Below are 26572 nucleotides of genomic sequence, written 5' to 3'. Positions count from 1 at the left end.
ATGCTCAACATGCTTCCAAAAAGCGAATGAGTGAATGATAGAAGGTTCTCCAGACCAACGCTGCTGCCTAGGACTGCTTAGGGCCAAGTTTACTGTATTTTTTTTGCACAATTACAAAGATTTTGGGGAGTCTTCCATAACCAGCCTGGGTAGTCTAGATTAGTCAGCCTTTGGGAATCAAAACCATGTCAATCACAGGCCTGCAGAGTGCTCAGTGTGGGAGCACACAGACTCCAGGGGTGGTGAGTTTTCTTTGTAATGTACAAATCATCTCAGGGAGAAAGCATCTGCTCAGAATCTAACAGTTAAACAGCCACAACAACGTCTTGCCTTTTATTTTTTTCACACAGAAGTGTGAACTTGGTCAATGATATAAAAAAAAGAAATGAACATAAAATGATACTATTTATGGACTTCCAGTTCCTTTTTCTGATTTTTATCAATGTCCTCTGAGTATTTTTATATAGTTGTGGTTTGCCTCTGTTTCTGCTTTACATTATTTTTATATTTAGAATTGCTAGATGTACACATTTCCATGTGTCAGCAGTTCACATACTTTTTCTTTCTTTCTTTCTTTCTTTTTTTTTTTTTTTGCTACTCTGAAACTTGATAGTTTAGTCATGACCGTCTTTGCAAATAACAGACTTAGAACAAACTTGTTATTTTTTAAGGTGCAGAGTGTCCATGGAATGTTCAACTAGCCCAATTTTGGTGGGCACTTAACTCGTATTTTCTAAAAACATTTCTCATACAATATTGCAATGAGCATCCTCAAAATTTTATTCATGTGCTGGAGTTCATCTGTAGGATAAATTTTTGGCAGTGGAAATGCTGGGACAAAGAATATGAACATGTGGACTGGGGTTGTAGCTCAGTGGTAGAGAGCTTGCCTAGCACATACAAGGCCCTTGGGTTCGATCCTCAGCACCGCATAAAAATAAATAAATAAAATAAAGGTATCGTGTCCAACTACAACTAAAAAATAAAATAAAATAAAAGAATACAAACACGTAAAATATCCTCCAAAATCCCTTCAAAACTATTATGTCGGGCTGGGGATATGGCTCAAGCGGTAGTGTGCTCACCTGGCATGCGTGGGGCGCTGGGTTCGATCTTCAGCACCATATAAAATAAAAATAAAGATGTTGTGTCCACCGAAAACTGAAAAATAAATATTAAAAAATTCTCTCTCTCTCTCAAAAAAATATTATGTCAATTAACACACTCTCCACTAATTCATTTATTTTTCAAAGGTGACCGGCTATTCTATAGGCTGATGCACTGTGGTTTATTTTAGCATTTTCCTATTGTTGAGCCTTTGTGTGATTTGTCATGTTTTAGGCTGTCATTTGTAATATTGGTCAGCCCTAAGCCTAGCTTACTTTTTCAGATCCCCTAATATTTGACTTTTATATGCTTGAAAAAGTCATAGTTAAATAGAAACATCATGATTGTTTTTCACACTATAAAGAAACTGAGGTGTAAGGGATAGGTGTAATTGCCCAGAAATATGCTGTTAAAAGCAGAGAATGCTGCCTCCTGCCCCCGCTGCTGAGCACTTGTCCCCTGAGCTGTGCTCTGCAGAAGGTGCCCCTGGCTCCTCTGTATCTCAGCTGGTGGAAGAGCACAGTTACACCTCACAGCTTCCTCCCATAAACGCCTGCCATTCTTGACACAGGGTGACACCACCAAATTGTCCTGGCAGAGCTGGGCACTGAGGTGTCAGTCCTGTGGGCTGACCACCCTTCCAGCCTCTTCCTGCATCTCTTGGTTCTCCATGCTGTTTTGTAGGCCTTTGGCTGGAGTCTAGAAGGTCTGTGGCCGGGGAGCAGACCAACCCTCAACTGCCTCCTTTGCCAGGGGTTTGAATTGGGTCTCTTGGCTCAGGATCACTCTCAAACCACTGGAATTTATCAGCCACAAGTTTCTAGGAAATGCAAATTGAGGGCTTCAAAAGAAACTTCAGGAGGGTTTAGGATGAACCCTTCCACTGAATCTGAAGAACATACCTGGGATTAGAAATTGAGCAGCTGGCCAGAGGCTAGCTCTCCTCCCCCATAGGCACTGCAAGGTGACACGCCTACACACAGGCATTCTAAAGGAGGGGATGGGTTGTGCCACTGCACCAGTGGCACAGTCTTTGGGGTAGATGGGGTGGCTGGTGGCTTCCCCATTCTCCTTCCCAGTCTTCTCACCCTGTCACTTAGAACTCATGACTTGGCTCTCAGCATCCCACCCACCCACTAGGAGCCAAATGCACCCACTTAGGGGTCTAGGAGACAAAGAAACTTCCTGGTCCTTAGAGTGACCTATCTAATCTAGTCATCTCTCTAATAAATTCATACAAGTAATTCAGATTAGGATGAGAATGATAGGAAATATTTTAAATGTAAATGTAAATGAAATGGTAGGAAACCTAGAGATGACAGGTCCTGGCGGAACATGCAGAAGATCTTTGAGGTATGAGTGTCTTCGACGACCGATTGTCATTCCCAAAGCTGTCCTTCCTGTCCTGCCCTTCCCCTCGTCCCCTACCACCCCAGGCAAGTAAACTACCCGTCAGCAGTTTGCAGTTTCTTGTTTGGAAACCTCTCGGCTCTCTCTGATGGATCTGAACCAACTTAAAGTGCTGAGTGCTTTTACTGGAACCCAAGCAGAGGAAAGCATCTTGGGGGTACTGTTTTTCTCTAGAAGTCACACATGAAGTCACACAAAGTCTTTATTCTCCTCCTGCAGGTTCTGATGAGGAGTACATTTACATGAACAAAGTGACAGTCAACAGGCAGAATGCTGAGTCTCAGGACAAAGGTACAGGGCTGGGCTGGGACGGCTGGCTCACAGGAGATGGAGGGAAGTACAAGGCTCAGCTCCCTCGCTCCCCCTTCCTTCCAGCCAGCGTGCAGACAGGCCTGGAGGAGTTATTTTTGGAAGACGCATTTTGGTTGGTGGTATTTTGGGTTGATGTATTTTCGGTGTTTCAGCGGGCCGCCACCTTCTTGCCCACTGAGGAAGGAATCTGTCCCTGCAATCTCCTTTTCCTAGCATCATCCCAAGAACAGGAAGTCATAATTCAGATGTGCCAGGAGCACAGCTGTGTGTGGTGCTGATCCCACGATTCCAGCTTTGTGTCTTTTGATAGGGGAGGAGGGAGGAGAAATGCTGTGAGCAACTATTTTCATATTCAGAGAAGATGCACCCAGGGGTCTCGTGAGCGGAACATTTTCTCTTTTACTGAAAGGACATGTGGCATCTGGCCCTTGTCCTCTAGATCTTCTGCTCACTGCTATTTCCCTTTCAATCTCCCATCTGATGGGACCCCAGGGGGCCCAGCGGTTTGCCCAGCTTCCCAGTGGCAAAGGAGGAGGCATAAGAAGCTCTGCCTCCCAACTCCCAAGCCTGCCACTCAGATGGAAGGTTTAGAGAGCGGTGGGAACATGGCTTCAGAGCACTGAGCCCAGGAAGGCTTGGAGACGGCAGCCACCTGAGCTCCAAGGTCAGAACTGCGCGAGCTGTCTGGCTGGAGCTGGCTGGATGGGCCAGAACGGCGGGCCCAGAAGGGCCTTCCAACTCCCTTGCAAGGGCCCAGAGGGGGAATGGCCTAACTTCCTTGTGTGGCAGCCCCTCCTTCTTCCCCTACCTCCCAGCTGGGGACTGCAGAGCTATCTGATGACACTCCCACTCTGCCCAGGGTCATTCACCTTTGGGGTCGACTGTGGAAGGAGACGGCCATAATCACAGGGTCGGAGCTAGGAGCAGCTCAATATAGTGCCTGCCAGGCAGCACTCTGGTTGCTGCAGCTCTGTGGCTGGGCCATTTTTGACCTGGGGTAGGTAGGTGGGTGGGGGCCGCGGAGCCTGCCAGAAACCCCAAGATGGTTCTTTCTGAGGAATCTGCCCATGACCGGGCACTGGTGCACCCTATTCTTGGAGGTGAAACAACTTTGGCTTCAGGGACAGCCTGCCTGGGTAATTATCACCTGCTCAAATAGAAGGCATGTGACGGGCAGGAGGAACGACCAGACATTCCTGGGTAATGAGACCCAGCCATGAGGCCCGGCACACCTCACCAACGCCTCTCTTGCCCCCTACAGTGCCTGAGGAGCAGGGCCCACTGAGCAATGGGGGACCTGGCCAGCACACCTTGGCCCCTCAGAAGAGCCTTCCAGACCTCCCGCCACCCAAGACAGTAAGTGTTCATCCAGGGTCCCCCGTTTTCCTGACTTAGGCCCCGGGAATTTCTACTTGTCCTCAGAAGTGTTGTACCAAGTTTCTGGCATTATCTGAGCATTCTCTATGTGTAGAGCATGAGGCAAAGGAGACTGAGCCAAGGAAGCTCCACAGGTGACTTGTCATTGGCCCAGGGCCACCGTATTCCCCATGCTAAAGGTGATGGGAATGGGGAGATTCTATCAAGTGTCCCCGTGTGTCTAACACCATGCCGGTCCCTTTCCCCAGAGTCACATGAGAGGGTCCACGTACAGCTGTGGTGTCCAGCTCGGGCCACTGTGACCTTTTGAAACTGTAAATCTTACCACTGTTCATTTCCTGCTTGAAACCTCCCCATGGTTCTCATTAACTTAGAAAAAGACGTTCTTTGACGTTGCTCCGGGCCTGCACGTCCAGCCAGCTCCCTCTCCACTGGCCTCACTCCTGCTCCTGGGTTCTACCACTGCTGTGGGACCTGCTGTAGGGACTCTACTTCCTCTGCCGCTGGGTCTTCTGTGACTGTCACTGCCTTATCTCCCAGATGTTCCTAGGCTTCCCCTAGCCGAGCTGCATGGGGCATCCCACTCTTGCTCTGCCTGTTAGTACCACCCCTTCACCCCTCCATGGGACCTGCCACTCTTGACAAGATCTTCTTATTTGTCTCCTCCCCAGGACAGGAACTGTGTCTTCCACTTACTGCTTCATGTCCAGTGGGGCACACAGTAGGCCACACACACATAGTCGTTTATTGGGTGAGTGGATAGGTGGATGGATGGGTGAGTTGGATTATAGAACTCTGAAGACATGGGTTCAGATGCCAGGGCTTCGAGGCACTAGCCCTTGCACCCGGAGAAGGTTATTTAAGGTCTGTAGCTCTGTGTCTCCTGATGTTAAATGACATTGGTGTGCGTCTCACTCTTGGTGGTGGTCACTGAGCTGAGGGTGTAGGCCACACAGCGCTGTGTGGCATTCTTCTGGCGTTCAGTGAGGTAGGTGGCAGCGTCCTTGTTTTGTGGGTGAGGAGCCTAACATCTCACAGTAGCAGCATCAGGATTCAAACCTGGGCATTTGCCCCACGGAGCATGGTTGGGCTGGTTTCTTAGAGAAGGTAGAGGGCCACAGCTGGGGGGATTTATGCAGGAGGCAGGGGCCCTTGGGGCCCACCTCAGCAGGAAACTGAATCCATGGTCCCTCTGAGCTCCAGCCAAATGACCCATTGCTGATCTTCAAGCTCATGGCACCATTGAAGGGGTCCCAACCCCAGAATGGCTCTGGACGCCCCCTGCCCTCATGCTTTGCTGAGGCAGCAGGCTCCTCCAACTGGAGTGTGACTCTGCCACACAGACATAGGGCCCTTCCGCAGTGCCTGGGACCCTTCCCCATTGCATGGGGGCCCTCAGACTGGGGACGGCTGGTGGGACTCTCTGTCTTGGGCTAGGTGATCCTTGATGGACTGCTCTTAGTGTTTGGGTGTCCCCATGGTGCTGACGTCACCAGGGACTGCCCCACCCTGAGCTCTACCCACTTCCTGAGCACAGGCACCATCCCCCCCACCCATCAAGGGCTGGCTGTTCTCATCGTGGTTCTGCATGTGAAGGAAGAAGCTTAGAGGGCCCCACGGTGGGGGGATTTGAATCTGGTTTGCTGCCACTTCTGTGTGGCAGAGTTAGCATGTTCCCTCATGTTGCCCCCCATGCTCTGGGGAGAAGCACCTCCCTTCTGCTCTCTCACCCACTTGCTGAGGGCTTTGACCAGTGAGAGAAGCTGTGGTTCTCTGATAGAAGGCCTTCTGGTGTGTCCCAGGCTCGCTCTCTCGCGGTGCTGGGTGGTAGGCTGGAGAGGGAGTGGCTCAGGGCCAGGGCCACTCTTTCCTGTCCTGAATCCAGCATCTGATTGGGACCCGGGCACCTTAGACGTCTGCCAAGTGGAAGTGCCCCATCCACACACCATGAGCCACAGGGTCCGCACCTGGTGGGTGGGGGTGTGGGTGTTCACCAGGCAGGCTCCCTGGCGCTGAGGGCCAGGCCTTCTAGAAATCTGTTTTGAAATCCCCAGCACCACCCCTGAGCTACATCCCAGCCCTTTTTATTGTTTGAGACAGGGTCTCACTCAATTGCCCAGGCTGGCTTCAAATTTGTGACCCTCCTACCTCAGCTTCCTGAGTCACTGTGACAATAGGCCTGTGTCCCTGGGCCCAATTGACATATGTGTTTTACAAATGGGACCAGCATACAGGTTTGAACCAATTGGTCCTGGTGAGGGTGGCAGTCCCGGGTGCTGGCACGGTTTTTACTACTCTGTTGGAGTCTCATGTACCAACTGTGTGGCATAAAGGGCTGTGAAGGCAGGGAGGCAAGTGGCCCCCTCCAGGAGACTTCCTGTGGCATCTTTGTCTGGGGACTGCTTGACCAGAGAGGCTTACGGCCATCTGGGAGAAACCTGGTGCCGGAGGTGGTCTCCCAGCCTCCCATGAGGACTTCCTGTGCTAGATGGGCCAGGCGTGTGGATAGCAGCCCTTATCCAGATCCCTCCTTGTTCTGTCCTAGGCACCCACCACCACCCTCAGGGGTTCCAGGTGTGGTGTGTGGAAGGGTAGCATGGAGCTGGGATTCTCCCCTCCTGGCCCACACGAGTGTGCATGCGTCTGAGCTCCCTTGGGCCTCTTCCGTCAAGCCTGGCCAAAGCAGCTGTAGGTCGTAGTCCAAGGGCTGCAGAGGAGTGGGGTGAGGAGCCTCCAGAGAGAGGATGAGAACCAGAGCCGTAGCTGCCTCATCAGAGGGACGTGGCAGCTCCACCCCAGGGCCTGAGCCTGGAGTAACCCTGTGACCTACCCTCTTCAGGAGCCCCTTCCTTCCTAACCCGACCCTGCAGCATCTGGGCGCCCCGGGGCTCATCCACCTGAGTGCTGGGCTCCTCACCACTGCCACCCATGGGTGCTACAGAGAGATCAGATGTCTGCCTGGAGTCCTCAGTGCCACTGGCCAGACCAGGATTGTGGCCTGTCCCAGGCTCAGGACTTGTTACCCATAAGCTGGGACTTTCTCCACAATGGTGTGGGCCCTCACTCCAACCCCCCTGGGTGGAGAGTGGGCCTTCCCAACAACAGAAGGGCAGCCAGAGGTCTGGAGCAACCTCGTGGGTGTGGATAGTGACTCAGGCAGCTGTGGCCTTCCCGGGCTGCTGGCTGTGCAGCCAGGTGCTGTGGTCACGGCAGGAGAAGCAGATGTTGCTGGCCACTGTTTACCTCTGGCCAGCATAGTCATCTCCACCTACCTCCTCTGGAGGCCTGAATATGCACCGGTGCTTGTGAGCTGCCCAGTGGGAGAAGCAGCTGACCCCATAGAGGGGCATTGCCACAGTCAGTGTGGGCACCCGGGGGGACCCCCCACCAAGAGCTTTTCACAGGGCATGCACTCGGAGCAGGCCGTGTAGAGCTGCAAGGGTGCCTCATGTCATCTGGGCCACCCCTCTTCTTTAACTCTCTGTTGCATTGTAGTCGGGATTGGCACTGTCCCTCTGGCCAAGTCTCCCTGCCTCTGCTTTAGTGAAGTGAAGATTTTTGCAACACAGCCGTGCTGCTTTAGCAGGCATTGTCCGTGGGTTCCTGATCTGTGCTGCAACTGGAGAGTTGGACATCTGAGATAAGAGACTCCAAGGGGCCCACAAATCCCCCAGATATTTGCTACTTGGCCCTTTATGAAAAAAATCTGTGGACCTCTGGTAAATCCTGAGCAGGGTGACTTTCTTCCCGTCTCTTCCTCTGAACAGTCAGAATGTTATTTCCGGGATTGAAGTCAAATCTCTTCTGCATCTTCATTCAACATTCACTGTCTTCCCCATCATAAATGTCGATGATTCAAATATTAGCCCTTTCTCGGATCCCTGGGGAGATTAGGACCCTCTCCTTTGACATCCGATAACAGGTCTTTCATGTGTCTGTGTTTAGAGGACTCTCTCCTGAGTTCTTAGGAAAATCATTTTCTCTTTTAACTTGACCTTAGTGTTTTTTGCCTCAGGAGCCTGGGGACCTGGGGCTCTGACTTGTTCCTCTGTAGCAAGGTGAGGTAGAGCTTGGCATACACTGGGTCAGGCCCAAACAGTCCCCTTTGTATCCTTCCAGAATACATTGATTTGTCCTCTGCCAAATACATATACATAAAACTTCTCCATTTGCTATTCTTACATTTTATTTTCTTAGGTTAATAAAAATTAATATTTATTGAGTGCTTAATATTGCTGAGCCCAGTTTTATCCTTACAACAACCCCATGTGACACAGGTATTTCTACTCCATTTTGCACTAAAGCCCAGGTTGTTGAGAGTCACACAGCTGGAATATCAGGATTTGAGACTGACACAGGAAGTTGGATTCCTCACCACTGTCCTACACTTCCCCTCTGGACAGATCCATTTAGATATTTCAGGGAGGCTTTTGGGAGACTCATGAAATGTTGCTTGGTGCAGAGGGATCATTCTTTTCTCTATCCTCTTCTAGCTGTGGGATCCTGATCCAGAGTCAGATCTTGGGTTCCTTGAGCTTCTCTCCATAGAGGCCATCTCCTCAGACCCCCTTAGGGGCGCTCGCACCACCTGCTGAAAGGGGGCTTCCAGAGGCTGCACCGGGAGCTGTGGCCAGCCCGATGCAGAGCCCAGGGCTGTCTGAGAAGACCCTCTGGCTGCTGAGGGCAGGGGAAGCTTCCCCCCTTGGACTCTGGGAAGCTGCCTGGGCCTCCAGGGGCTGCCCTTTCTCAGGCTGGTGGCTGGGGACAGCTGAGGAGCAGACACTTCTCCTGAGACTAACACAGGAAGCTGAAGGCCCTCTGTTCACAGCTCTCAGTGTGGCCTGCTGCATGTTCGCGGCCCGGCAGCCACATCCTCGGCCCCACTTAGTACCCGGTGGATTAGGAGATGCTCAGGTGATCCTGTTGCTTCCTGTGTGGGGAGGTGCACCTTCAGGGAGGGAGTTACTCCTGCTGGGGCTGAAGACCTTGGAGCCACCTCTGGGCTTGCCCAGCTCTGCTGTCTGAGGCCAGGAAGAGCTTGGAGGTGCAGCTGCCTGGCCTCTGCCGACCCTCTTCATGGAGACCTGTCTCAGCTGCAGGACAGTAGTCCAGTGATTAGGCTCTTGTCACATCAACTGCCCGCTCTGCCCAACCTACAGACCCCTGGGTTGTGGATGGCCCCCACAATGCCGACCACTGTGTCCTTGCAGTTAGTGTGGCCAGGCCCCATGGGGAAGTGTTGAGTCTCAGTGAATGCTCAGAATGGCCCTGGGATGATTCTTTTGCAGAGAAGGGAAGCGGCTTGGAGAGCCTGTGTCCCTGTGTGGGATCCCTGGGTTTCCATGCCACCCCTCCTCCCTGGTACAACTCTGGGCAGGCTTCCCTTCCCTCTGGACTCTTCCTCCTTCCCCCCATAGGGTGGATCCTGGTACAACTCTGGGCAGGCTTCCCTTCCCTCTGGACTCTTCCTCCTTCCCCCCATAGGGTGGATCCAGGTTGCTCCCAGCATGCCTTTTCTGAAGGTGTCTGTTCTATCCGATCATGCCACAGATTCCAGAACGGAAACAGCCTGCCGTCCCCAAGACCGAGTCTCCAGAGGGTTACTATGAAGAGGCCGAGCCATACGACACGTCTGTCAATGGTAGGTCCCAGCGGCTGGGGTTGGAGGGGACTCACTGCTTTAACCCAGAGGTCGGGCCCACTCACCTGGTGGCCACCAACTCACTCATCCCTGGCTGGAAGGCAGAGGGGCTGCCATTCCCAGAGAAAATGGTCAGGGCATTTGGCCTTTGGTCTTCAATGTGGTGCCAAGACCCACAGCCACCCAGCCAGCCTGCCAGGAGGAGTGAGGATGGCCCGCAGTGAGCAGGCTCACGGTGCTGGTGTGGACTCTGCTCCCACCTGGATCTCCTCCATTCATCCCAGAAAGAGGGTGGAGGAGGAGCTGTTGGCCAAGGGGTGCAATGGAAATGGAGGCCAGACACAGTCTGAGCTCAGCTTCCATGTTCTTCTGTGACTCAGAGTTGTTGTACTCCCACTGTGTGACCAGGACAAGAGCACTCAGCTTCACTGGAAAGAAAATACATACAAATAAACCCAGAATACATTGTGTAGTGGTAAGCCAAGCGTTAGGAAGGAAAACAGAATTGAGGCTAGACTTTGGCAGGAGAGCAGTGCTTTTCTCTGATGGGCAGATCCCTGAATGTTGTGCCGAATGGATCAGGCAGATACCTGAGGGAAGAACTTTCTAGACAGAGTCAGTATATGCGAAGGCCCTGGGGCAGAAGTCAGCATGGCAAGAACAGGTGAAGTAGGGGAAGATGAGGAGTGGAGGGCTGCAGGCCATGGTGAGGGCTTTGGAACTTTAAATGAAACTGCAAGCCTTTGGAGGGGGTCCCTTAGTGACTGACCTCACTTAACTCCTGCTCCCTGTATGAATGGCTACACAGGATGGCTCCATGCTGGAACCATCCATTCTTGGCCAGTGTTCTCAGCCTGAGGAAGCTGGATCAGAGCTTAGCTTTCCCTTACTATAGTGAAATAGCTGAGATAACTAACTTATAAAGAGAAAAGGGTTATTTTGGCTCATAGCTTTGGAGGTTCCAGTCCAAGACTGGACAGACCCATTGCTCGGAGTCTCTGGTGGGCAGCTGAATGGCAGTGCAAGCTATACCCCATGGCCAAGAAGCAATAGAACAAAGGGGAAGGGGCTGGGATCCCACCATCCCCGCTGTGAGCACACCCCCAAGGCCTATAGCCCTACAGCCACAGGACCCTTACTTCTCAAGGTTCTCAGTGCCTCCTAACATCTGCACCCTGGGGACCACATCTTTAGCATGGACCTTTGCAGGAGAGTCAACATCCAAACTTTAGCACCTTCTTCTCTTTTTCTCTTTCCTTCCTTTGTAAGTGAAAGGGTTTTGAAAGCACAGTGTGATTTGCAGATACGCACAGTGACAGTCCCTGCTGGTGGGAATAAACTTGGCAGAAGGGGGCGTGTGGTTCCATGAACAGCAGGACCCAGGAGGAATCAGCACCAGTAACTTGGAGCCACGTCAGCTTCTCCTCTTCCTTCACACTGTACCTGCCGCCTCTAGTCCCAGGAACCATGGGAGGCGAGGGCCTGTCCACCCTGAGGATAGTCTGAGAGGCTGGCCTTGTGGGTAGACCCCTCTTAGCTTCACCCACTGAGCGCATGTGACGTTGCCAAGTCACCTGCCCCGCTGTGATTTCAGACTGCAGCTGAGGGTGCGGGGCTGCTGTCTGGGCCCATCGTGAAGGTAGAGACGGTGACTCACTGCAGTGAGCACCTTTGTGTGTCTTAAGCCTGGGTCTCCAGGGTGTGGCCTGTGCCAGTCAGGGCCTGCCTCCCAGACATGCCCCAGGCCTGTTTGTGAGGCAGAAGCTTTATTTTGACACAAACAAGTGGTTGGGAAGACCTAGTTCTTGGTATTTGTCTCAGCCTGAGTCCCCCTGTTGTTTGTAACCAGGACTAAAGGTTATCACAAGGACAGCTTCAGCTCACCCTGGGGAGTGGGTCAGGGAAGCCCTGGGGTAGAGGAAACCCATAGTAAGGCGGCCAGGAAGAGGGCCTCCTGTCAGGACAAGGTCTGAGGATGACCTGGGGAGAGGTGGCCACACTTGTTACAGAGGAGGACTTTCCTGCATGACGAGCCGGTCTGTCCTCACTTCCTGCCTGCTGTCCCCACACCTGCTTGGGCAGCGGGATGTGCAGGTTGCAGCAGGAGGAAGGAGCACTGGGCTCCAGCCCCTTCCTCTAGTTGTTTGGCCAATTACTATTTTGCTGACTTCCTGCCACAGGGTCAGTCTCTTAGATTCTTGTCCTGCTTTATCAGCAGTGTCCCTACATGTGCTGCTGGGATGGGGTCCTCTCTCCAAGCAAATGTGTAGTGTGCGACCTGATGGCTTGACATGGGGGTCTTTTCTTGCCCAGGACATTGGGTTCTTCATTCATGATGTCTCCTGCTAGGGGCATAGCAGCTGCTATAACAAATAGCTCCACAGTGTCTGTTTATAGTGACAGGACCCAAATCTGCTTCTCACTCACAGAGCAGTTCACTAGGTATTTCTGGTTCCATATAGTTTAGGAACCCAGGCTCCTTCCATGTTTGGTCATCCTTTCTCTGGGCCACTGAATCCTCTGCAGGGAGAGCAGAGAACCCCTAAGTGTTCCCTTAAAGCACCAGCCAACCCCTCAGAGGAGCAAGTGCTAACCTCTGTGGACAGGCAGCCATGTTGCCACATGTGGGTCTCTGTACTTGGGTACGTCCCTCTCTTCATCTTGTCTCTCTCTCCTTGCCTCTGTGCTTCTGGACACCATGCAGGCCATTCTGGCAGATCTCTCCCTCCTGGAGTCCCCAGATGGGTGCAGGTGCCTGAAGGAGTCATTTACGCCACGATCACCTTGGGTACTGCTTGTCCCCAGAAATGGAATGCCAGTGATGCGGTGTCTGATGCCTGGCTTGGAGAGATGGGTGCATGTCCCGAGGATGGCACTGTCCTTCCCGTCCTCATGCATGGGTCCTGCATGTGCACGCCGCATGCTGTCTTGCCAGGGGCATGGTTTGCTCTGCTTTCCACAGACCCCCGCCAGAAATATGGATGAGTGATTCCAAGGGAGCCTGCATGGTTGTTCTGCCCTTGGTTCCTGAGGACTTTCCGCAGGACACAGTGGGCGCAGTCCTGATGGGATCACCTGAACATCCTGCCTTTCCTTCCTGCTCACCCTGCGCCCCCTGGAAACCAAGAATCTGTTTTAAGAGAATCCTACATTTATGGTGTGCCGTGAGCCTTCGTAGGGATAAATATAATTGTTAGTACATTTGCCCTAAATTTTCTCCTAGCTGCCGCAGGTACTACGACGGGCCGTTACTTCTCAGTTAGCTTCCTCTTACTGCAGGGAGGAGGACTAGCAGGTGTCAGAATTCTCCACAGAACACACAGGGCCACCTGAGGAGCCCAAACTGGGGCTTTATCCGCCTTCACGTTGCCCTCTGGAGCTTCTCTCCCTTAATTTTTTGTTTCTGGAGGAAGAATCTCAATGACATTGTGTCATTTTTTAAATTTCACCTTTTGTACAGATGATGTCATACTGACAATGAGATTTTCCCCCTGTTCCCACTTCCCTATCAGATCAACTGTTTTGCGTCCTCTGAGCTACATTTCAGTCCTGACCTATTTGCATAGAGACTTCTAATTGTGCTTTCTCCCCATTGCCACATCTCGGGGAGTTTATTGAGTTGCCAACTAGTGTTCAGACATTTGATGGATTCTGGGTACATTGGTGCACTGAGTGGATGAAATCAGGCCTCTTATCCAAAGGGGCTCCTTTGCTGACAGCTAAATAGCACTTGAATAAATAGATTCATTCAGGTAACGTTCCTCTCTCTTCTTTTTTATCTTTATTTATTTATCATGCTGCTGGGGATGATCCAACCAGGGACCCTAACCTACAGCCCCTCTTCTTTTTTGGAAAAACTAGTTTCCTAGGATAATCTCTGAGGATTAGGATTATTAGATCAAAGAACATAGGTATTTTTATGGCTCTTGAAAAAACAAGCTGCCGGAGAGACTTGTGTGAAGTTATGTTACTACCAGCACAGGGTCCCCTTGCTGGGTAGTGCTGATTTTCCATCTTATTTAATAGGTATCAAATTATAAAGTATGCAGGGTTTTTTTTATTAAGTCAGAAAGAGGAGTAGTACCATACTACTTCTAAAAAAAGACATTAAAATAAAGTGTTGTTTTTAGAAATATTAAAACAATATATTTTCATTGGCACCACACCTAGAATAGCTGTTGCAATGACATTGTTCCATTTTCCTATATTCTAACTCCAAAATGGTCTGTACCTTAGTATGCAAGAACCCAGCTATTAGGACAAGAGCTGCTGGAGTCTTCTGGGAAGAATTAGGTGCCCCATGGGCTCTCCCTCTTCTGAATCAGAGTGTCATGGGACAGAAGAGAGGTGTCACTCACCTGAGTTGGGGGGGCAGAATAAGGACTGCTATGTGGAGGTTACTAGGAACTAGACCTTGGGCCCTCTTTCTGAATGGGACAGTGTCCAGTGATCAGGAGGGAGCCAGTTCCCTGTCCGTGGGGACTTCAGGCTGAGCATCAAGGTTATGACAAACAAGTTCTGCGCTGAGCCCGGGGTTGGGCCGGGAATCCTGGTCCCTTTTCCCCAGGTGCTGCTGTTCAAGGATTGATGGGTCGAGCGATGGATTGGTCGGTGGATTTTCTTTGCCTGGTTTGGGGTGGCCTTGAATGCAGCGGTGAGGCCTGGACAGGCAGTGGGAGCAGGAACTAGAATCTGGGGTAGGTGGAGTGTGCGTAGAACCATGCCTGGTTCGTGCCGCGTGGAGATGGGGGATTCTTTCACAATGTGAGGAGGGCTCAGGACTGCTTTGAGTTAGGAACCAGGTAAAGGGACGTTCTGCAGGGAGGGAGAGAACTGAGTCGGAAGGGTCGGGATGGGTTTGCTGAGAAGGGCTGCGACCAGGACAGCATACTCGGGGCGGAAGTACCATCTTCCCAGAAAAGCTGTTTCCTCCTGTGGTTTACGTGGCCTTTTCTCTGACCTGGGACAGATCCAGGTCCAGGATAGAGACCTACAAAGCACATAGCTAGGGCTCTGGGGGCCTTTTCTTCCTGCCAAACCCTAAGGATGACAGAGTGCCAGGCCCAGAGGAGCCTGTGGCTTCATCCTTCCTTGGAAAAACAGGCTGCAGGGGACGCCTGGCTTCCGGGAGCACACAGTTGGTCTGTGGGGCAGTGTGTCCTCAGGGGAATCCAGAGAAGACAGAAAGGCAGAGACCAGGTTTTAGGTTATTTGGGTTTTGTGGCCCAAGGCAGCATGTGAGAAGCCTCTCAAAGGGAATTAGGGACAGAAAGTCAGCCATGGTCTTGCTTGGTGGCTGTGGGGCTGTTTTGAGGGCATGAGGGGCAGGAGGGTGGTGGTCATGGGCTTGGGCTGCTGAGGCCTGCTGAGGCCTGTTGCCCTCCCCAAAGTCACCTGTTTAGGGAGACGACCTTCCTGCAGGGCCCTGACCAAGCGCATCTTCCTTGCAGAGGACGGCGAGGCCGTGAGCAGCTCCTACGAGTCCTACGATGAAGAGGAGACCAAGGGCAAGGCCGCACTCTACCAGTGGCCCTCCCCGGAGGCCAGCATCGAGCTGATGCGGGACGCCCGCATCTGCGCCTTCCTGTGGCGCAAGAAGTGGCTGGGCCAGTGGGCCAAGCAGCTCTGTGTGATAAGGGACACCAGGCTCCTGGTCAGTTCCCGTCTTCTCTGCTTGGGGGGGGTGGGAGGGTCAGGGAGGAGTGAGGTGCTCCCTGATGTGCTCCCAGGGGCTCAGAGCCTGTTGATGTCAGAAGATTGTCACTGCTTCCCAACCTAAAATCACACGCAGGATTTTGAGAGTGTGGAAGAATGTGTTTTTTCTAGACTAGACAGATCTAGTAGTTTTCATCAGGCTCTGAAAGGGGGCTATGATTATCGCTACCTCCCCCATCCTTCCCATCCCATGCACCCGTGTTTGAAAGACACATCTTTCTGTCTTCTGGTCCTTAATCACCTTTTAGCCATTGGAGCCCAGTGGCTTCCTGAGGCCAACCACCAGCCCCAGTTCTAGCTACTGCTGTGGTCTGAGCAGCATGAGAATCATAGCTATCTTCTCAGAAACCATAACACTTTGAGCTACTAATTCTAAGTCAAGACCCATAAAGGAGCCAGACATAGCACTCTGATGACAGTCTTGTTTCCTGTTACATTAAATTAAAATTCACAGTTCTGAGCTGGCTGTGTTGGCTGTGCATCTGTAGTCCCAGCTACTAGGGAAGCTGAGGCAAGAGGATCACCTGAGCCTAGAAGTTCAAGATCGGCATGGGAAGCATAGATTTCATCTCAAAAAAAAAAAAAATCAGTTTTAGGTCCTGACTTAAAGTTACATGGAATTATTATTCTCCTTTGGTCACAATGTACCCTGCTTTGTATAAATATTATCGAGGTGATCCTGTCAAACAACTCCATGAGGTCCCCAATTTACATTGAGGGCAAAACCTTCAGGGCAAAGCCTTTACTGCAGGCCAAAGCCTTTATCTGGGAGAGGAAGAAGGTACCTTCCTTTCTTGGCTAACACCTCTTCCTGGTGAGACAGGAAATAAGCTTAGTTTTTTGCATCTGATGGATCCTTTTCTGGGAAAGCCAAGCAAGAAATACAAATACAGGGAAGTGAGAAAAGTCCGTTCCACCTTGGAGAACTAAGTTGTCTGCAGGGGACATAAGCTCATGAGCTGCTTAATGATGCCACACGTCTGAGAAACATGTCATCCGGCAATGCGATTGCTGTGTGAGCATCATAGTGTGTACTTACACAAACCGAGGCAGTCATATTATTAGGCAATTTATCTCATGATAGGGCCACTGCGCATCACGACAATCCATTGCTGACCGAAACATTTCAAGTTGGGGCATGATTGTATTTTGGGAACTCCCTGCCCCCGGCTCAGAGCAGCCTTGAGCCATTTGGATGAGCAAGGTCCTGTAGCATCCCTACTTGAGGCTGGGGAGAAGTCGGATGCTGGGAATGGGATGGCTGGTATTTGTAGTGGAGGCTCTGGGCCTGCCATAGGGGGTCCAGCCTTCTAGTTTTGGGGGTAAAATCAGGCTCTTGGGGGGTCTTCAGCATTCAGGGGCCCCTGCTTTGCAGAATCCAGTGAGGCCAGTGCCCCTGGCAATGAGCATCTTTTCTCTTCCAGTGCTACAAATCCTCCAAGGACCACAGCCCTCAGCTAGATGTGAACTTGCTGGGCAGCAGCGTCATTCACAAGGAGAAGCAAGTGCGGAAGAAGGAGCACAAGCTGAAGATCATGCCCATGAACGCCGACGTGATTGTGCTGGGCCTGCAGAGCAAGGACCAGGCCGAGCAGTGGCTCCGGGTGAGCAAGGCGCAGGCTTCCTCCAGGCCTCACTCCAGGCCTTCCTCTAGCGGCTCCTGCAGTTCTGCTCCCAGCTTTTCCTAAAGGGATGGCGATGCCATCCAGGGTAGAGGGCCTGAGATCCTTCACGGGCCCAGGGCTTTCTGTGCTCCAGTTCAGTGTCAGGGGAACGAACGCTGGGCTCTGCTGCTGCTCCTTCTTCCAAATCCTCCTTGGGAGCTGGGACTGGGCCAGTGGTTGGAATCCACTTGCCTTTTTGCCCCCCGTGAGGCAACACCAGGCTTCTTATTAAAGGGGTGTCTTCTGCTGCATCCCTGAAGTGTTTACCACAGGCTGAGGACTTTCAGCCAGCTGAACCCCACGGTGACGTAGACACGGTCATGCTCCCATCTTACAGGAATAGAGATTAAGGTGCAGAGGGCAGAGGTGACTACCCAAGGTCACCTGGCAAGTGAGTGGCAGCACCTAGGACTGTCTTACCACAGCACTGGGTTTCCCGCCACCACAAATGCACCTGGCCCTCTGCTGTCACTCCCTCCAGGGTCTGATGCTGATGAAGCCCCTGGAGAGGGACTGGCGGCCCCATGTTAAAGATGAGCTTGATGGTTCTAGAAAGTCTGTACCAAGAAGGGACTCTGGTGAGGCCTGTGAGGGCCAGGGCCACTCTCTCCCTCCTTTTTGCTGCCCAGTTTGCTGTCGAGGCCACATTGAGACACTTCCAGCATCATTCCCCTGCTGTCCCCTGCCACCTGGCTAAACATAACCACCATGAGGAGCCTGTCAGCAGCAGATCTGACCACCTGATTAAAGTGTGGCTGACAATGGTACCTGCCCCAGGCACTGGCTACCCCAAGTGCTGAGTACCCCAGTTTTGGAGCAGGTGAGCTGTTTTTGTGAAACCACTAAGTGTTTTGAGAAACCACTAAATGTTTTGAGAATTCTGGCCAGACCAAATCCTAGGAGGAGCTGGCAGCTATCTCAACCCTTATTGCAAAATGTCCAGGTGGTTAAAGGTGGTCATACAGGATAAGAAGGGCCACCAGATGGACAGGCTTGTAGATTGTGGGGTTCCTAAGAGATGGTTAGCCCTTCAGAAAGGGCAAGGCTGGCATTCGAGAGCATGGGCTCTGGCCTCGAATCCTGGCTTCCTCCCTTTTGAGCTGAGTGATCTTGGGTTGGTTCCTTAATGCATATGAAGTGCTACTGTGCTGCATCTGGGCAGAGTACATGAAACTGGACCAGCACAGAGGTGACCACCGAGGCCCGGAGAGTGCTAGGGGCTGATCTTGGGCTGCAGAGCTGACTAGGGCCTGGGCTTGGAGCTGCTAGTTTGCCTTTGAACTTCCTCGTCTCACCAGGTCTCCTCTATGGCTTTTGCCAGCTCTCCATATCCTCACCCTCACCCACTATGTGCACAGGAGCATGGGTGTGTGCATGCACACGTGCGCATACACATTTATACACACATGCATGCATATGTGTGCACCCACATATACAGTGTGGACACGCATGTGAGCACACATTTCCCTTGCCCCCAGTTCCCAGTGCTGTTCCCTGCCTGCCCAGACCCATCTCTCCCTTCCCTGACCCCAGCCTCCTGCTCCAGACTCTCACGCCCTCTCCTAAGACCCCGGCCCCCACAGTCCCTGCTGGTGGCTTTAAAGACAAGAGCGCTTTCAGAAGGCACAGCCCATCTGTGTCCAGCCTTCACAGAGGGGCCTCTCTCCCAGGTCAGATGAGTGCAGAGGTGACCTGGCTGTCAGGGCCTGGCTCCAGAAGTCCCTGCCTCCTACAGTGGCTGCTCAGCCTGCCTCAGGGCTCCCCATCAAGCTGCCTGGGACTTGCAGAACCTGCCCACTGTCCCTGGGCCTCCTGATTCTTCAGAATCACACTTGACATATTAAAGACAGGAATGTATGTGCCTTCCCTGTGCTGGGTACTGGACACTCAAGTCCCCAAAGCCACTCTGTAGAGGTGCCCCATCTTACAGATGCCAGAGCTGGGGCTTGGGCCCAAGGTCATGTGGCTAGTCTGCCGACCCCAGCACCAACCCTCTTCCTATGAAACTGTGTCATATATTCTTTGTGGAACAAAGAGCCTAACTGGAGTCAGTGTTGAAAGTGAGAATTGTCTTGTTTCCCTCCCCCATAACTGTTCTTCCTTCTGTTCTTTGGCTTTTGTGATGTTAAGCCCATTCCACAAATTGCTCTAGGCAAAGATTGAAAAGGAAGGGGACTTGAAATTGTTCTTACTAATTCTGTACCTCCAAAAGGCTTTGCAATTGTGTGTGTGTGTGTGTGTGTGTGTGTGTGTGGCTGGCCTGCCAGCCTGGGCTGTGCCCCTCTGGGAATCCCTGAGGTGGCCCCTGGCTCAGAAGGGGGGTGGGTGCATTGCTGTTTAGTGAAGTCAGAGCCACCTCTGACCTTTGTGTGTCCCCAGCCCAGGCCCTGGGTGGTAGTGAAAAGGCTTTTTCCCAGGGGAGGCTGGGAGGGATGGTAGCGGGCAAGTTTGGAGAGATGATAATGGTGGTCAGCTCAAGGCAGTCGGCTGGCCTACTCCCGAGTGGCGTGGAGAGTCCAGAGCCAGCCCATGGCCCCCACCGCCAGAGGACTGTCTAACAAATGGGACTGTTCGTGTCACCCATAGCAGAGCAGCTGGCAGGAAGGGGCTCAGGGAGCTGAAGGCTGGCTGCTCTGGCCATCTTGGGGCTCTGCTGCAAAGGCCCCTCACCGACACCCAGGACATGGGGGACCTGTAGCCATGGGCCTGTGCCTCCAGGTTCAACCACCACAGCCTCCACAACTGAGTCCCATGGGGCCCGGGACAGGGGCAGTGCTTCTCTGTTCCTTTCAGCTATGGGTCTTCTCTGTACCCACTCTCCCAGCCCTGAGGGCCCCTGCCTTGGTCTGGCTGTGTGTGCAGGTGGAAGGGCCTTGCACGGACCCTGGCCTCACTGAGGGTGTTCTTGCCTCAGGTCATCCAGGAGGTGAGCGGCCTGCCTTCCGAAGGAGCCTCTGAGGGAAACCAGTACATCCCAGATGCCCAGCGCCTGTGCTGTCAGCGGGTAAGGCTCTGCCCACCTGAAGTGAGTGCCATCTGCCCTTCTTCCACACGAATTTCAAGTGTAAAGTTGGGAGCTTTGTTTTTGTATTTCAACTCAATTAAAAGAAGCATATAATGCTTGGACAAGGGCAGTGACTTTAGTCTGGCAGGAAGAAGGATGAAATGGATACAGGGCTAAAATATTTTCTTGCTAGGGTGGGGGCAGTGTTATGAGAGCAAAAGTCACTTCGCCCTACATGCTTCAGCTGGGAGATTCATTCTATGAGGCTCTTCCTTCCTGCTTATTCCCCTGCGGAGCCTGGGTGGGGCAGTCTTGACGTGTCCCCTACCTCCAGAGGGCTCAGGGTGCCTTTGCCTGGAGCCTGGGCTTGAGGTCAAGGAAATCGGGTGGAGGGCTGTCACCTGCAGGGTCACCCCTTAGGTCCCTGAGTATCTGCAGGTGGGTACCCTGAAGCCTGGCAGTGCAGAGGGCCCCTGCCAGGGAATGGAAGCCAGAGGGCCCACGCGTCTCTCAGGCCCCTGGAGACGTGCTGCAGCATGGCCACAGGGACTTGAGAGGGGCTGGACAGTGGTGGTCTCCCTCATTCTGTGGCAGGGTGAATTTGTGTGTCCTTCCTGTTGAGGTAGGAACTGAGGATCTCTCTGTGGTGTTTCCATGGCCAGGTGCCACTCTTCCTGGGTCCTGCCTCAGGCCAGGCCAGTTGGTTGGGGCCATCAGCTTGCTTCCTAGAATAGGTGGTTGACTGGAATGTTCCCGAGTCACATTCAACCAGCTACAGCTAGTCCCCACGCGCCTAGTCAACGTAGATGGAGATTATCCCTGTCTGCACCCAAGATGCATCTAATCTCTCTTAAATTGAAGTTCTCAATGTAACCATTCCCAGCCAGTGGTTCCCATTCATCTCTCTCTCTACACCCCCCCCCCCTTTTTCTTTCCTGTAGCCAGATATAGCTGAAAAGTACCTGTCTGCTCCAGAGTACGGAAGCTCCACAGACAGCCACCCTGAGGTCCCAGAGACCAAAGACGGTAACACCGCTGTGGCTGGTGGCCTCGTGGTGGGGAGGGTGACATTATTCCAGGATGAGACTTGACCATCTGACTCAACCCTAAAGGGTTTCAGCAGCTGATTCTAACATACCCTCCAACTTATAAACCATTGGAAATCCTGCATCTGATAGATCCTGGGAAACTGGAGAGGTGGCCAAATTGAAGTTAAGTCTCATGAAAGGCTGAGGATGGAGTATTCTGTCTCTTCTTGTTTGCCAACCCTACTTCAAATCCCTTTGAGCCATATAGTCTGTAAAGAGTCTCAAGTGCTTATCTGTTCTTATGAGAAAGCTGAATACCCCCTTGACGGTGTGACTTTGGAGAGAGCCAATTCTGGGGAGCAGACGTGTGTGCGCGTGCGCATGCAGGCAGGGAGCAAGAGGGTTCTGGAGGGGATGAGTTTGCATGTGGGTGGGCTGCGTACAACACTGATTGCTTTCTCTCTCCTCTTGACAGTCAAAAAGAAATCTTCTGCTGGCCTCAAACTGAGCAACCTAATGAACCTGGGCAGGAAGAAATCCACCTCGCTGGAGCCCCCAGAGAGGTCCCTGGAGACATCTAGTAAGAACCATAGCTGCCTCCAGGACCTAGGGCTGGAGCCCAGACCACGAAGGCAGGGGGTTCCAGGGCCAGTTTAAGCACCTATAGGGATGGCAAGCACACAGCCCCTGATTTTAGTTTGTCTTTGTTGTAGGTAGTCCTTGTGCTGAGCCGGAGTCGATCTTATTGTAGTGTTGGATCCTTTGTGAAAGGGGAACTAATCAGTGTCCCCCAAGTGTTCTTTAAAGACTGATGCTTAGTTGATCAGTGTCTGTGGTGGGGGGGGCATGGCAGACACAGTGTCAGGACTGGGGGAGGCAGGTGGAAGGCACAGTCTTAAGACCTTCAGCCCAAGAGAGAGGATGGCTTTTCCCCCTAAGCATGCACTTGGCCTTCCTGGCAGTCAGGACTCGGGGACATGGAGAACCTCTTCTGCCCTGTGGTCAGACATGGCATGTGGACTTGAGCCTTAAAGGCAGGTGGAGCTGAGGAGGCTAGAACCACCTGGGGCAGCAGCAAAGACTCAGAACAGGCAGGCCGAGGAAGGGAAAGTGAGAAGCCCGTGTGGCTGGACCGGAGGACATTACAGGGGCTGGTAGGTTCTTAGATGTCATTGTCACTGCCCTCGATCTGGAAACCAAGGTCAGAGGGCAAAGACACTGATGTGAGGGATCTTGATCCCCAAGCTGGGGTTCTCAACTGCAGCCCTCCTTGGGGCCTGAAGGCCATTACTGTCTGCCTTTGGGCCTTTTCCTCTTCCTTGTGGAATGATGTCCTGTCCCCAGACTCTTTTCTGAGGCCCAGTTAGGTTCTCTTCTGGTTTGAGGCTGGCAGGATGGTAGGTGGAATAGGAAAGGAGTGGAGGAGCGGTGGTGCACGCCTGTAATCCCAGCAGCTAGGAAAAATGAGGCAGGAGGATCACAAGTTCAAATCCAGCCTCAGCATCTTAGGTCCTAAGCAACTTAGCGAGACCCTGTCTTTCGGGTTGTGGCTCAGTGGTTAAGCACCCTGGGTTCAATCTCTGCTACCAAAAAAAAAAAAAGAGTGGTCTCCTGCTTCTCTGGCCAGGATGATGGGTAGTGCCTGGGTCTGTCTGCCCCTGCAGCCTGGGAATCTGATCCCTGTGCGTCACTGTCTGGGAGATGGTTGGGTCATTGCTGGAAGTCTGCTCTCTCAGCCAACTATGCTCCTGTCCCTTGGGGGCAGGCCAGAGAGAACACAGTGGCTGTCCCCCCCAAGACTCGGGTGCTTAAGATCTGAGCTCCCGCCTTTCCAGACCAAACGGCACTTTGTAAGTCAGTGTATCTGAGAAGGTGAGGAGCAAAGAGCTATCGACTCACTGCACAGGTGGAAGGAGGGTCCTGAGGCTGCATTTTATGCATCCTTGTCACTGCAGGAACAAGGCTGCGTGTGGTGGATAGTATCAACTCAGTAAACACTTATCTGATGGGGGAAAAGCCTTGTCCTCTCCTTGGGAAGCTGAACACAGCACACAGCAACCCTCTGAGAACTAAAGAATGGCATGATGGGTGCTGGTGCTGGCAGCCAGTGTGCCTAGAGGAAATGGGGTCCCTGGTGGATAAGACAGACCTTGGGCCTTAGGCCACGATGCAGTTCCTGCCTTTGGGAAACAGGTGTGTCCAGGTGGGGAGGCTGACGTGGAGGCAGAGAGTTTCACTGGACCAAGTTCCAGGTGCTCTGATGGAAGGCAGACTAAGGGGAGGAGGAGCTGAGTCTGAACAGCTGGTGGATGCAAAGGCTGTTGGGAACCAAGAAAGCTGCAGCTGCAGAGGCAGCAGGGTTGAGCCAGCAGCTGGGAGATGGGGTGGGCAAGCTTCCTGCCACAGTGACCTGGGTGACCTGTGGTTAGGAGGGAGTGCTGCTGAGGGCCTGGCTGCTTACACACAGAAAGAAAACTAGGGACTTGAGATCCTCAAGCTTCCATGCAATATGAAAGGCACAGACAGTTCTGAAATTGATGCCAGAGGACAGTCTTGTGAAGCCCAGAGGCCCTCCTTCAGCCATGTCCCCTCCTGCAGGTGTGTGGCCCCAGCTCCTTCTCAGCCTCACCCCACTGCATGTCTCCTACAGGTTACCTGAATGTTCTGGTGAATAGCCAGTGGAAATCACGCTGGTGCTCTGTCAGGGACAGCCACCTGCACTTCTACCAGGACCGGAACCGCAGCAAGGTGGCCCAGCAGCCCCTCAGCCTGGTGGGCTGTGAGGTGGTCCCAGATCCCAGCCCTGACCATCTCTACTCCTTCCGCATCCTCCACGGAGGGGAGGAGCTGGCCAAGCTCGAGGTACCACTAGCCCCTAGGAGGATGTGGGCAGCAGGGACAGCCAGGGCTGGTGGCTGCAGGTCTCCAGGGCTGTGATCCTGCTGAGGCAGGATCCACTTAGCCTCAGGCCATTTTTAGTTCCCTTGTCTGTGATTGTTTGCATTAAAAAAAAAAAAAATGTCCACTCCTGTTCCAACCTCAGGGTGGTTGGTTACAGGAGTGGGGCAATGAACTACTTCCTGCACTTAGAGCAGGCAGAGTATTTATAACTCCCAGAGCTGCCAGAAAGGCTCTAGGCTCTTCAAATGGGTGCTAGTTTGTGTCACCAACCAGGAGGGCTGGTACTTAAGCTCTGTCATTCCTCATTCTTATCTGGGGGACAGGATCACATTTCTCCCATTCCCCACCCTCTGATGTGGTGTTAATCAGGAGGTGACATAATGCCTTGCTGGGAGCCCCGCAGGTGGAGCTGATGGCACACACTTGTCCATTAACTCCTGTTGGCTTAGTCCTTTATCCCAGGTCTTCCTCCAAATTTTGCTCTAACACTGCCCTCTAGTGGCTAAAACATCCACATCATAATAGCTTCCTAAAGATGAGCTTGGTCCATCCATTTGACAATCGGCAAATCTCTCTCAGAACTATAACGTGGCAGACAAAAGAGACAGATGCCCCCTGATGGAACTTATACTCTAGTTTGTGAATGTGAGGATATTTGGCTAATTACCCAATTAATTGCTTAGTTACAGTTGCTGCAAACAAGTGAGGCAAGTACGAGGCAGGTTGGATGGGGACTGGCTGGAGATGAGATGGGAAGACTGGGCAGGGCTTGATCCTAGGAGCAGTGGGATCCCTGGCCCTCAAAGGAGGTGGCAGGTTAAGATGTAGATTTTTAAGATGCTTCATCCAGCTATTAGGTGGGGGATGGACAAAAAGAGACCTATCAGGAAGCTGCTACAGTTGCCCCAGGCAAAGATGGTAGTAGCCTACACTTGGGGACCCCCATGAAAAGCAGTATTGAGAAATTCAGTTGAAAATACGTGGGAGAAGGAAACCAACTAACCATCCAATTGGGCTTACAGCTGCCTCTCCATTTAAGAAAAACTCAATGTGTGTGGTATAATGCCCAAATGCTGGTTTTCCTCATGGAGATAAACCTGAAGCTTTTATAGAATTTCTAGATTTTTCTCATTCTAAAGGCAAGAAACGATGTTGGCATTTTAATAGAAGTGCCCAAAGTGTGTGTTGGATTAGAATGCATTATACCCCAGAGGGGAAACACCAAATTCACTGGAATTTCGGTGATAATTAGTAGAGCTACTTGATCTGCTGTTAGGTCTTTAAGATGCCTTGATTTGAAGTCATAAGCAAAAGTAAATTTGAATAGTATTCCTTAGCAAGGTCCAGGCAGTCTGGTATGTATGGATTAGAGTGACAGTGACATGAGCATCATGACACAGAGGTGTCAACCTACAGTACAATTCTTCATTGTAATAACTGTTAACAGTTATTTATAGAAGCACAGGCATATAAATGACCTGTGATATTTTGGACTAATATCCAGGGCATCACAGAGGTGGTCACAGATGGAAATGGGGTCCCTGGGGGTGGGATATGCTGTTAAAGATCTCGCCCAAGCCAGGCTGTTTCAGGGACTTGACAGGCAGGACTGGGATCAGGCAATGGCAGTGTGGTGCCCTGGGGGGGGGAGGCCTGGCTCATGTCTCTCGGCCTCCCTCCAGGCCAAGTCTTCTGAGGAGATGGGCCACTGGCTAGGCCTCCTGCTGTCCGAGTCAGGCTCCAAGACAGACCCTGAAGACTTCACCTATGACTACGTGGACGCCGAGAGAGTCTCCTGTATCGTGAGCGCGGCCAAAACCTCTCTCCTGTGAGTCGGAAGGGCCTCCCGTTATGCCCTCTCCCCCTCTCAACCCTGCTTCTAGACCAGGCTCTGGTGCAGAGCTAGAACAGAGCAGCCACTGACAGCATGGGGCTCAGCCCTGTCCTGTCCATCAGCAGGAAGATGTGAAGTCCTAGGCCAAGGGGCAGCCCTCTGGGAGGTCCTGCTAAGATCTGCAAGCTGAGCTGGGCTCTGAGTGGCCATGGGCTCTGGCTGGACACTCCCCAGCTCCCTAGGCAGAGTGGGTTCCTGTCCTTTGTCTTTATACCAATTCAGCACTTGATGCCTCACAGGGAGGCAGAGCTGGGACTGGTGAAAGCCAACCAGGGCCACTGAAGCAGAATCCATTTTCTTATGCATAAAACAGGACTAGTGTGTGGTGTACCCTGCCCCAGGGGTATTGTGCAGATCCAGGGGAGGCTCTTGAAAGACGAGGTGTCAGGAGGAGGTGGCCACAGGATGCTAAGAGGAGGGGCATGGGGCAGGGAAATGTTTTTTTTGGTGGGGGCAGATCTGGACCCAAGAGTTCTAGGGCAAAGGCTCTGGGAAGAGAGAGATGCCCCCAAACACATG

General features: G+C 52.3%; 1 protein-coding gene across 2 annotated transcripts in view; it reads left to right on the top strand.

Moving 5' to 3' along the window:
- Positions 1-26572, top strand: part of AFAP1L2 (actin filament associated protein 1 like 2) — an 89707-nt gene that overhangs the window by 58231 nt on the left and 4904 nt on the right. For both annotated transcript variants that reach the window (XM_081267761.1, XM_081267762.1), the window contains exons 4-13: positions 2737-2808; positions 4091-4185; positions 9757-9847; positions 15298-15500; positions 16987-17166; positions 20141-20230; positions 21172-21256; positions 21734-21838; positions 23909-24120; positions 25842-25987. In XM_081267761.1, coding sequence (XP_081123887.1) covers positions 2737-2808; positions 4091-4185; positions 9757-9847; positions 15298-15500; positions 16987-17166; positions 20141-20230; positions 21172-21256; positions 21734-21838; positions 23909-24120; positions 25842-25987 — 1279 coding nt within the window. The remainder of the gene's footprint in view (positions 1-2736; positions 2809-4090; positions 4186-9756; positions 9848-15297; positions 15501-16986; positions 17167-20140; positions 20231-21171; positions 21257-21733; positions 21839-23908; positions 24121-25841; positions 25988-26572) is intronic.

The sequence above is a fragment of the Spermophilus citellus genome, assembly GCF_964194105.1.
Source record: "Spermophilus citellus genome assembly, chromosome: 15".
Lineage (NCBI taxonomy): Eukaryota > Metazoa > Chordata > Mammalia > Rodentia > Sciuridae > Spermophilus > Spermophilus citellus.
This window is presented reverse-complemented; position numbering and strand designations above follow the sequence as displayed.